Here is an 11,702-nt window from a genome sequence, read left to right on the forward strand (position 1 = left end):
GTGAATGGCCATGTCCCCCATGCCGGGCTCCTGTGATGTCCAGGTGGGTGCTACAGCTCGTGCTCTGGTGCCGCCCCCCTGCCCGGTGCTGTGTGACTGTGCGAGCCTGAGCTGTTACAGCGTGATGCGGCCTCTTACCGGCTGGAGGGGAAAGGGCCAGATCCTGCCCCACCAGTGGTGACCCTGGGGGCTGAGTGTCCCCCATAGTGCAGCTGCAGGGACCACCTGTGCCCCGAGCCTGGGGGCTGCAGGTACCATGGCTGAGGCACTATGAATGCCCGCTGGTCTTTGTCCAGAGAGGGGCTGTGTGTCCCCTGTTTGCATGGATGAGCTGGATTCAACCTGTGGGTTCCCATAGCACTGCCTGCCCCATGTCAGGTCCCTGACGGGAGCCACCGCTCTCCCTGTGTGGGGGATGCAGGACCCGCTGCTGGCTGGGGGGCTGCCAAAGCTGGAGTGGGTGCAAAGGCTGTCCCATGGTGTGTACCTGCAAAGAGTGGGGAGCGGATGGGGCAGAGCTGGCGCCCCCAGCCCCTTCTGCCCACTGACAGCCCCCCAAAACACATCTATGGCCCCATGACACTGTGCAGGGGGTGAGATGGGGTGCAGCAGGGATGCTGCCAAACCCCTGCCTGGGGGATGGAGAGGAGGATGGTACCTGGGGGCCACCCCCCACCCCTCAGGAGCGGGTTGCAGCCCCAGGCTTGGCCAGCCCCCTGCTCCCCTGCCCTGTCCTGCCGCCTGCCCTTGGGCTGGCACATCCCGGGCAGGGGCCTGGCACGGCGCAGAGGGGCTGGCTGGGGGCCGGGCCGCTCCCCCGCTCCCTCCTAGCAGCCGAGGAGTTAAAAACTCAGCCGTTGTGATGAATATTTAACAGCAGTGCACAGGCTGGAGCGGAGGATTTCTCCGGGCTGCCTGGGCGCTGGCAGCTGCCGCCCGCCCCAGCCCCGCCGCCCGCCCGGGCGCACTGCGGAGGAGGACGGGGCGTCGCGGCGGGGCCGCCTGCCCGTCCCTGCCCGTCCCTGTCGCCGGCATGGGGACGCAGGGGCTGGGGATAACTTTCCTGACTTTGCCTCTCGTCGTGCGAGCAGCCGCGGGAGGTGAGATGCGCTGCCCCCCCACCCTCCTCCTGGGCATCTGGGGTGGCCGGAGGGGCCAGGAGGTCCCCACGGTGGGAGAGGAGGGGCGGTCGCGGGGTGGGGGGCTGCGGTGCACCTGTGCCAGCCCTGCTTATTCCCGTCCTTTTCCCATGTGCCGAGGGGGTGATGCAGAGTTGGGGTCCTGGGGGCAGCTGTGCCAGTAGGGCTGGAGGCAGGAACTGGGGGTCCTGCTCTGGCCCGGGAACCTTCTCCTGCTCTCCCACCACCCTTCTCCCCACTAGAGGATGTCCTCATCGTGCCACCAGGCTCTGCGAGGTCTCAGCCCACCTGGGACTCTGTCCTGGCAGGAGGTGTCTGCGCTGGGGTCCCCTTGGGCTGGGTGGACATTCAGGTATTTGGGTCTTGGGCTTCAGTCCATCTGCCCCACAGATGCACCATCAGGAAACACAGATGAGGATGAAACCTCTGAGCAAACTGGCGCTGCCATCCCGGGGATGAGGCACTGGGGTGCTCACCTGCATTTGGGCCAAGCTGGTGGCAGTGAGTGCTGTTCTGGCTCCTGCCAGAGGATGCTCGTGGTTGGGTGAGGGCTGGTGGGTGCAGATCCAAAGGTCTCCTGGGAGCTCAGCTTCCGCCTGGACAGGGAGGAAAGTTGAAGGTCCCTGCTCTGGAGGAGCCTCCAAGTCCTGCATCAACTTGCTCCTGGCTCTCTTCTGAGGCTGGCATCTCCTGTACTGCTGTAGTGAGGATTTGGATGTGGTGCTGCAGACTGGGGCCATGAGCAACGCAGGTGGAGAAAGGCAGGGCTGCCTGCAATCTGCTGGTCTGAGCAGCTGTGACCAGCACAAGAACATGGCTCAGCTCGCCTGCAGCCCTCCAGCTGTAAGCACGGACCACTTGTGTAGGGTAGCCCTGGGCAGCACCCTGGGCATCCCAACACCAGCTCTGTGCCTCCCACCAGGAGCAGGAGAGCTGAGGAGGGAAGGGGTGTGCTCCCCAGCTCCTGTTGCAGAGCTGGTGGCCCTGGACAGATGTGCAGGCGGCAGGAACTGGGCTCCAGCCTCCTGAGCATCCCCTGGGCATCCCTGTACCTTATGCACTGACACCCGAATCAAGTGCATGGTCCCTGTAGCCACCCCGAGCACAGGCAGCCACACTGGTGGGAGATTGGCAGCTCTGGCTGAGGTGTCCCTAGTGATGGGGAGAGCCATTGTCCCCGCAGCGTGGGCACAGGCCTGCCCACTGCCACCCCCTCCCTGCTGCTGCCAGCCCACCCGTGGGCAGCCGTGGGAAGCACTGGGAGAGGGCTGCAGCAGCCCCCCCTCAGCTCCACGCTCACCCAGGGGGGGCAAGACATCTGGTGTGGGGTGAGGGCTTGCCTCAGCTCCCCAGGATGGGAAAGGGTGGGACGGCCCCACAGCAGCGAGGTTTGGCTGCCTTGCAGCAGAGCAATGCTGAGGGAGGTTTCCCTGCGGAGCAGACGGGGGAGGCAGGGAGGGTGCGAACACGTGAAAACACCAGTGCCGAGAATAACCAGGATGAAAATGAACACTGGCGGGACCCCTGGCTGCAATGAGGGGTGTCCTGGCCATTGGGGGGCAGGGCATGGCTGTGTGTGGGTTTGGGGAGAGGGTGCCTGTCTCCATCACCTACCCTGAGCTCTCCTCTTCCCATAGGGCAATGGTGCTATGACTCGCAGGACCCCAAATGTGGTGAGTGTTGCCCTGTGCGGGATGGGGGGTGCTGGGGCTGTGCTGGGTGTGCACCCCTATGTTTCCCTGCAGTGCCTGGCTGCCCCGGGCAGCAGCAGGGAGCGTGGCTTGGAGAAGGGTGAATTCACCCATATCACACTGAGGTGGGAGTGATTAGAGGAGCTTGACTCCCAGACGTGCTGATGCAGAGATGGGAGGCTCAGCCCCAGCCAAACTGCAAGCCTGGTTTGGGTGCTCCCAGGGCAGCAACAGCCTTCCCTGCTTCATCTGAAGAAAATTAAAGCCCCAACTTAAAAGATGTCATTGGCAACCCCAGAGAGGAGCAGGCGTCAGGGTGCCCATGGGGTCCCAGCATGAGGAGGGTCAGCTCCATTTGGGCAGGCAGCAAGCCCTGCCAGCGCTGGGGAAGTGAAGCATGGCCAGGAGCACTTTGTTTCAAAGCATGCAAATAGCTTGTAAAAGGTTAATTAAGGATCAAGGAGCATTTAATCAGCTGTTACGGCCCAACAGTTTTATAGCTCTTGGGTGCATGTACCTTATGCCCAGCTGCTGTAGCACATCAGCCATGGCTGGCAAGTGTGAATCACTGGGCTCCACTTATCCCTGCCGGACCAGTGCTCAGCATCACGAGCAACTTAACCTCATCAGGCTGGTGGTGAGGGCAGATTTTGGCAGGGCAGGTTTCAGCGGGACCAGCAGGAAGCAGCTTGGGCAGCATGGACCCACCTGCGTGCCCACAGCAGGGCCACAGGGAATGGTCCCTAATGAAGGCACTGGCTAATTTGTGTGGCCAGCACCATGCCAGGGAGCCGACAGGACAGTGGCACGGCCAGGCTGCGGCTCCTGGGGCTTCCAGGCAAAAAGCTGCCTGCAGTAATGAAAGGAGAAGAGAAGGAGACAGGACTGAGCCTGGGGGCAGGAGGCAGGGGTGAGCGGCTGCCCAGCAGTAACGTTTTCCAGAGCAGAGCCAGCGGTGCTCACAGATGGATGCCCTGAGCTCCCTGGGACTGGGCCTCCCCTGGGTGGATGGGGCTGGAGATGCCGGGGGGGGCCCATTCCCTGGACAGGAACCCCCAGTCCAGACACGGGCGGTGTCAACACTGCTGCCTCAAGGCCACCCTCAGCCTCGTGTTCCCTGGGGTGGCAGTGGCTTGGTGGCTGCCCATGGTGCCTCTGCTCCTCCTCTGCAGGCCCCAGCCACTGGAAGGAGCTGAAAGCCTCATGTGGCGGTGACAAGCAGTCCCCTGTGAACATTGACAGGCGCCAGCTGCAGCGGGACGGCGGCCTTGGGGACATTCTCTTCGAGGGCTACGACCAGGCCCCCCCGGGCAAGTGGAGGCTGGCAAACGACGGGCACACGGGTGCGTGATGTGGCCGGACACCCTCCCCTGCCCTGGCTCCCTGGGCACTGTCCTGGCTGGGGTTCCTCTCCTGAGTGCTCCTGCCCTCAGCTGCACAGTCCTGGGGTGGCTCCTGCCCTGTGGATTTGTTAGTGCTGGGCTTAAGCCTGGGGAGGACAGATCCATGTATGCCAGCACTGTCCCCCATCCGAACCCTTATCCTAACCCCCATCCTTGCTCTGTCCCGCTGCCTTTGCAGTGATGCTGAGCCTGGAGAGCGAGTCGATCCCTGAGCACATCACCATCAGCAGTGGGGGCCTCCCCGGCAGGTACCGGGCACTGCAGCTCCACTTCCACTGGGGCAGCCCAGCCGGGAACGGCTCTGAGCACACCCTGGATGGACACCAGCTCCCCATGGAGGTAGGTGAGAAAAAGCACTCTTGGACTCCCCAGTGGCCCAAGTCCTTGGTGTGAGGGGAAGGTGTGATGCTGGTGTGTCCCAAGGCTGGCACACAGCAGGTTGACCAGGCTCGGTGACCCTGCTCCAACAGGTTCAGCTGTGCTTCCTGTGACTGCAGTCTTGTGCTGATGGTGGGACATGCACATCTGCTGCACAGGGCACCTGGGCGGTTAAAGTGCAGCTGACGTGAGACTCAAGGTTTTTCTTTACCATGTGTGGATCAAGCTGCCTCGTCGGGGGCACTCAGCAGGGTCTGGAGGGCTCTGCTCCTCCACAGGACCGCACACTGAGTCAGTGTGTGCAAGCAAGAGTGCACAGGAGCATGCTGTGCCAAACCCTTTGGGACCCTTCTCGGTGAAAAAAGCTCTGTGCCTCTAAAATATTAATTATCTACCAGAGGAGAGCAAAATTTATGTATTGTGGCTCATGGATGCCCTGGGACCACTGGCCCACTTCCCCCACCTCCTTCAAAGGATGCTGACTTCATGGGGATGCTTTGATCCTCCCAGCAGTCACCCGTGGAAGCGCCCATGGGACTGGGAGGGCTTTGCTGGGTGGTGGGCGGTTTCGTGTCTGTCTGTCCCAGGCTGGGCAGGGAGATCCATGGGCAAGTGCCCCACTGCTTGGGGGGTTGGCCAGGGGCAGTTGCCCACATTTGGCCCCTCCATGCTTTCCCCAGCTGCACATTGTCCACATCAATGTCAAGTACCGGACGCTGGCAGAGGCCAAGGGGCATCCCAACGGGCTGGCTGTCCTCGGCTTCTTTTTCCAGGTGGGTCTGTGGATGCTGCCAGTGGAGGGGATGCCCTGGGAACAGGTGGGGCGGTCAGTGTGTGGCTTGTCCTCAGGGAACGAGGAGGGGCAGGGAGGGTGGGTCAAGGCCAGGAGGTGCTGAGGAAGATCAGTGGTGAAATGCGCCATGACCCTGCCGCTGGCTTCGTGCGAGAGGCTCATCCATCTCCCCGCTGCTCTGCAGTGACACCAGGTTGGGGCAGCTCTGCCCACGGACGCTCAGCTGTGCAGGGTGACCCGGCTCTGCCCTGCCCCAGCCTCTTACTGTCCCCCTCCACAGGCCTCTGAATCCCCAAACACCAACTACAACACCATCGTGGCAGGGCTGAGGAACATCTCCCGTGCTGGTGAGTCACCGCCTCGTTGGGCCAGGGATGGAAAGGGGAGAAACTCTGGTGGGTTTGGGTGGGGGGGACCTGCTGATCTGTGGAGCCACCTGGCTGAAGGGAAACGGGTGGGTTGTCCCTGCTGTCCCTCCTATGTCCCTGGCACAGGACAGGCTGGGTGCCCATGTCTCTATTCACAGGTGACTCCGTGGATTTGGCCTCCACCTTCCGCCTGAGCACCCTGCTGCCGCCTGCCCACCATCTCTCCAGGTACTACCGCTACCAGGGCTCCCTCACCACCCCTGACTGCAGCGAGGTCGTTGTCTGGACCCTCTTCGAGGAGCTGGTGGAGATCAGTCAGGAGCAGGTACCAGCACGCACAGCCCCATGCTCCAGCAGCCAAAAGGCTGGACCCCTCAGGGGGCACCTCTCCTTGTCCTTCCTGACCCCTAAGCAATAGCACAGGGAAAGTAATCTCTAATAATGTTCCTGGCAACTTGGCAATTAATTAATTTTATGAGGGTTAAGTAACAGAGCCATGGCCACCTGCCAGAGGGGAGAAATCCTGTCTGTAGTGCTCTCCTGCCCAAACTTGATGTTCAGAAAGGCAAATGGGAGCAAACCTTTGGAGAAAAGAAGAGGCTCCAGGGAGGTGGTGGTGTGGGTGGATGCATGGATGGATGGTTGGATGGATGGATGCATCAATGGAGTGAGTTCTCCTCTGCTACCCAAGCATCTTAGCAGACGTATTTCCTTGAGGGTGTCATGAGCCAGCTGTTCTTTAAGTGCTCAGCACAGGCACCGAACCACCATTAGCTCCTTTAAAACTCACGACTCAATCCATGTAAGACCCTGGCTCGTGTACTTACCCTCCAGGTCTGGCACTTACCCTTGGGATCTGGGCTTGGGAGGGCAGTGAGGGGTGGCAGAAGGACCCCGTTGGCACAGGGCTGTGCCATGAGTCCTGTGCCATTGGCTTTGGGACAGCACAAAAGGAGGATCACAAGTGCGTGGGGGCCTGGGGTGCACGGTGAAGCCACCTCTGCCTCTCCCCTGTGCAGCTGCGGGCGTTCGTCAGCACCCTCCACTTCCCACCCGCCGGCTCTACGCTCCTAAAAATGACCAACAACTTCCGCCCGCCGCAGCCCCTCCATGGCCGGAAGGTCTTTGCCTCCAGGGCAGCCACGGCCAGCAGTGGGTCCCCGTGTGGGGGCCACCACCAGCTCCTCTTTCCCCTGCTCCTGCTGGCCCTGCTCGCCCCTTTGTCACCAACACCGTAGGGTCTGTCCTGGCCTTTCACCAGTCTCCACACGGGCATTGCTCTGCTGCTATGGTGATGGGAAGGAAACACACCTGGTTCTTTGGTAAATGGGAAAAAAAAAAAACAAAAAAAGAACATCAAGACCTCAGCTGGGTGAAGATTTTGCAAATTTGGATCTCTGCAGAGGTGAATCTCCGCAAGCCCGGAGCCTCCCTGCCCTGGCCCTGTAACCCTCTGGTGGGAGCCACCAGGAGGGGATGCTGGGGGAGAATAAAGCCGAGGTCATTGCTGATGGCTAAGGGTCGCTGCCTCTTTGGTTCCATGTCCCTTCAGCATTGCTGGGGCAGGGTGCTTGCCACTGGGGTGTGCAATTAGTGGGCAGGGAGCTGGGCGACAGTGTCTGGGTGGCAGTGGGGGATGCTGGCCTCGAGCACGGCTGCGCAGGCTGGTGTGAGACTCCTCTGTCCTCCATGTGCGACGAATCCCCGGAGCCAAACCCTGGCCCTGTGTGTGGTTCAGGGTCCTCACAGTCCCTGTACTTGCAGACACTGTCCTGCTGCTTTCCCCGCAGTGGGGGTGGCTGGCAGGGATGGGGCAGGACAGGGGGAACTGATGACCCTTTCCACAGAGCTAATTTTATGTTGGCAGAAATAGCTGCACCTGTCGGCACTGCTTCAGTGCTGCCTGGCAAGGCAGGGACACAACCAAGGCCCAGGCGAATGGAGTGGTTCATAATTAATGTGCTGAAGCTGCAGGCATGTTCCCGTCTCTTCCTGAGTTATGGTCATAAGAGCACAGGTTGTTATCTGGGAGCAGAGAGGGGCGGGTTGAGGTTTTCATTATTTCTAGGGCGAAACTGCTGCCAGCACATGGTCCTGGCCCAAGAGGTGGCTGCAGCACCCATGGGTGCAGGGGGCCTGAGCATCCTCTGGGCATGAGGCTTGGGCTCCCTCTGAAGCCCACAGTGAGGAAGTGGCTTCTTCAGGGGGTCGAGTGGCCCAGCTGAAGACCCCCCAGGCCCCATGCTGGAGTGCTCGCAGGCCCTTGAGAGTGCTGGGGCACCATAAAGCCACCCCAGAGCTCATGTCTGGGGTCTCGGAGCAGCCACCCTGGTTGGTGAGGAGAGGGTAGAGCTGGTGCTCATGTCCTGGGCTGCTGGGTGTCTTTGGGTGTGCAGCACCCGCAGGATGCTGAGTGGGGAGTGCCATGTGCTGCCGCAGTGTCCAGTGTGGTGGTGGCAGCGGCCACCAGCTCGGTGACTCCCGCCGGGCTCTGGTTCGTGCCGGCTGGAAGCTGCAGCCTCGCTCGGGGCCGTGTGCTGCCCTGTCGTTAAGGACCTCGTTAGCGCAGGTGACAGCTCTGGCCGCCTGTCCCCGCCGTGCTGGCGGCTCAGGCCGGTGAGAGCCGGCAGGTGTGGGGCCACACTCGCCCCGTGTGCCCACGGGCAGCCCGGGCTGCCAGCGCCTCGGGGGTTCCGGCTGGCCCCGTGTCCCCACCGTGCCGGAGCGCTGCAATTGCCGCCAGGGGGCGCCCGCGCGCCGGCTGCGGGCACGCGAGCGGCGCTGACACCGAGCGGCGCTGTCACCCGTGTCCCCGAGTCCCGTCCCGCCCGTGCGCTCCTCCGCTCTGCCCTCTGTTCCTCCTGTGCCCACCGTGTCCCTTCTTCGCCCATGTCCCCCCCGGGTTCTCTATGCTGTCTGTGTCCCTGCATCTTTCCATGTCTCATCGTTCCCCCAGTTCTCCTGTGTCCCCTTCCCCACTGCACGGCCCAGCCCCTCGCACCCACAGGCTGTGGGGGGTGGCTGCCCCACAAACGTGCGCGGGTCCAGCCCAGGGCGGTGATGGGTTCAGCCGCAGAGCATGGCAGGACGTGGCCAGCCATGGTGAGCCCCAAATGGCTGCAGCCCCCCAAGTCTACCCCAGTGTCAGTGTGAGGGGCACCTGGGAAGTGGGGCCAGACGTTGTCTGCCAATGGGGGTCCATCAAGGCACAAGGCTATGGCTCTTCAAGGGTGGCAGGAGCCCTGGGAGCAGACACCCCTGTGCTCAGCATCCCCCGCCTGAGGATCGACCCTCGCTGGCCACGGTGGCCATGGCAGAGGACAGTAGTGGGACCACGAGGGTCCTGGCAGCTGAGAGCTCTGCACACACTGCACAGCCTGCTGGTACCCCAGATTTGGGGAGGTGCTGTGACTTCCAGCAGGAACACTGGGTTGCCCTGGCAGCCTGGAAAAAGGACTTGGAACCACCCTAAACACAAAAGCCATTGTTGAATTGGCGCCAAAAAATGACTTTTCCCGCGCTGCCCATGTCACAGCTGGGCAGCCATGCTCTGGGTGCCACGTGCTGTAAAGTTTGTGCTGAGCAAGTGGCACGTGTGGGTACCGGGGCTATTCCTGGCTCCCACCTGGTGTTTGTCCAAAGCTGGCTCTTGTTTTTGGCCAGTCTGCAATTTTAGCAAAAGTTGTTCCTGAGTAGCGGGGCTGCGGTCGGCACAGCTGGGGGCCAGCGATGTGGATCGGCACCCCTCTGCTCACGGCCAGCCTGGGGTGCCTGGCCAAAAGTGCCCAAAACATGGCAGAAATGCTTAAACCTGATGTTCTTCCCCCACTGCGGCTGCAGAGGAAGAGGAAAGGGCTGGGGCTCTGCTGTGACTGGGGTGGGTGATATTTGCTCAGGGTGGGACGGCTGTTGGGGAGGGTGACACTGGCTGGGGTGCAGGATCCAGATGGGGGTGCACCCCACATTCCCCACCTGTCCCCCCAGCCCTGGCTGCAGAAGCTGTGCACTGGCACTGTGCACTGGCACTGTGCACTGTGCACTGTGCACTGGCGCTGCTCACCCCAGAGGGCCACAGAAGAGGAGAAAACCAAATTTGACTTGAAGTCCTCCCTAAGCAGCTGAGTCAAACCCTTCTGTTCCCTTCCGAGGGCATGGTGAGGACTGCAGCGGCTGCCTCCATCACACCCATCAGCCACCACTGCCACTGCCTTGCTGTCACCCTGCCACCAACGTTCCCTACCTAGAAATTTCTTAACATTAAGCTAAAAAACCCTACCTTGGGAGTCCTAACAAGGGCTGAAACTTAATGACTACAGATGAGTAGCACCAGCCCTGTGATAAAACCCCGCCATTAGCACACCTGCCTGGGGAGATGTGGCTGTTTACACCAAATATGTGCAGAAAACAAGGGTTTGCTTGGTCCCCAGACCAGGACTGGAACTCTGCTGGGAGTTTTATTTTATTATCACACTAAATTTGAGATGATAAATATTTTGAAGCAACTGAAAAGTGTTTATTTTTGAGTCGGTTCAGCTTGTTTACAACCAGTTTACAAGCTCGGGTATTTATCTTTGGGGCTGTTTACCTCTCCCCAGGCTGTGGATAGTTTAATACACATCTAAATAACTCCCAGCGCGGGGTCCGGCCGCCCCTCCCGGTGCCTTCCTGCCGGATGCCAGCTGCGCGCCGGCGGTTGCTGTTTTGACAGAGCTATGCAAATGCTCTGGCCTTTGCAAATGGGCTTGATTGCTCAGGTTGTGTTTTCAGCCACACCAGCTTCAGACATTTATTTATTTCGTTTAATTCCCTTTCAATTGCAGTGTGATAAACCTCAGCCTTGGGCTCTGTGGCTGTCCTCAGTTGGGGCTTTGTTTTGGGGTGTGCCCAGGGGATGTTTCATTGTATTTAATGATTCATAACCTGTATTTTATAATTTATAACCTGCATTTTATTCATTCATAACCTATGTTTTATTTCACGGATTCGGGGAAATCTGCCCCGTATTGTGGGAACCTGGCGGCTGCCCCGTGCATCTCCTGACAGGTCAGACTGACGGACAAGCCCAGCTGAGGGGCTGCCTGGCAGGAGACAGAGGCTGATAATTTTAATTCAGCTAATAAGAGAGGATTTGGGGTGACCTGGCAGTGGGGTGGCAGCAAGTGGCCCTGGCAGTGACACAGGAGGCAAGGACACAAGCTGAGCGGTATCAGGGTCAGCCCTGTCCCTGGTCCCTGTGTGTGTGGGGTCAGCAGTGCCCAGCCAGGGGAGCTGGATGCACTGGGGTCACTGGGAAGGGTGTGTGTGTGTACATGTGCCACTGTGCGTGTGCAAGAGGGGTGACCCCAGGCTGGGAACGTGCACCCTGGCACAGGCACGCAGACCCACCAGCCTTGGCACCAGCCCCCAGTGGGTCCCTGGTCCCCTGCCCTGCCAATTTTGAGCAGCCTCAGGCTGCCCCAAACCCTGTCCCCTCACTGCGGTGGCTGATGGCCCTGCGAGGTGACATCCCGGTGAGGCAGGGGCAAAGCTGGCCCCAGCACAGAGCCAGAACCCTCTTGGGGCTGAGCAGACTTGGGGCTTGTCAGTGTGGCACCCACTCGCCTTCACACGTCAGCACTCACTGGAGACAGTTTCGCTTCCTTTTTTTGGCCCTCCCTTCGAGTTTCTGATTGGAGACTGTGGCCGGTGAGGAGTAAATTTAGCCAGGGGATGCCCCGCGGCTGCACAGCTGTGTGCCGGTGCTGGCTGGGGGGGCTAGGGGGCCACAACCTGGGCTCTGCACAGCTTGTCCCCAAACCCTTCGGTGAAGGTGGCTATGTGAGTGGGGGGCTGTCACAATGGGGTGCAGGGGTATGTCCTGTTGGGTATGGCCTGAGCTCGGCACAGGTGCAGAACCAAAGTGGGGGGACTCGTGCCATCCTCCCACGGCC

The 11,702-nt window shown here is 60.8% G+C and overlaps 1 protein-coding gene across 1 annotated transcript; it reads left to right on the forward strand.

Moving 5' to 3' along the window:
* Positions 1-886: 886 nt before the first annotated feature.
* LOC136109271 (carbonic anhydrase 15-like) lies at positions 887-7,290 on the forward strand. Its single transcript, XM_065851808.2, has 8 exons — positions 887-1,100; positions 2,777-2,812; positions 4,003-4,173; positions 4,412-4,572; positions 5,292-5,384; positions 5,685-5,751; positions 5,931-6,097; positions 6,792-7,290. The coding sequence occupies exons 1-8, from the start codon at positions 1,034-1,036 to the stop codon at positions 7,008-7,010; spliced, it is 981 nt and encodes a 326-aa protein (XP_065707880.1). The 5' UTR covers positions 887-1,033; the 3' UTR covers positions 7,011-7,290.
* The last annotated feature ends 4,412 nt before the right edge of the window (positions 7,291-11,702 follow it).

The sequence above is a fragment of the Patagioenas fasciata genome, chromosome 17 (genome assembly GCF_037038585.1).
Source record: "Patagioenas fasciata isolate bPatFas1 chromosome 17, bPatFas1.hap1, whole genome shotgun sequence".
Classification (NCBI taxonomy): Eukaryota; Metazoa; Chordata; class Aves; order Columbiformes; family Columbidae; genus Patagioenas; species Patagioenas fasciata.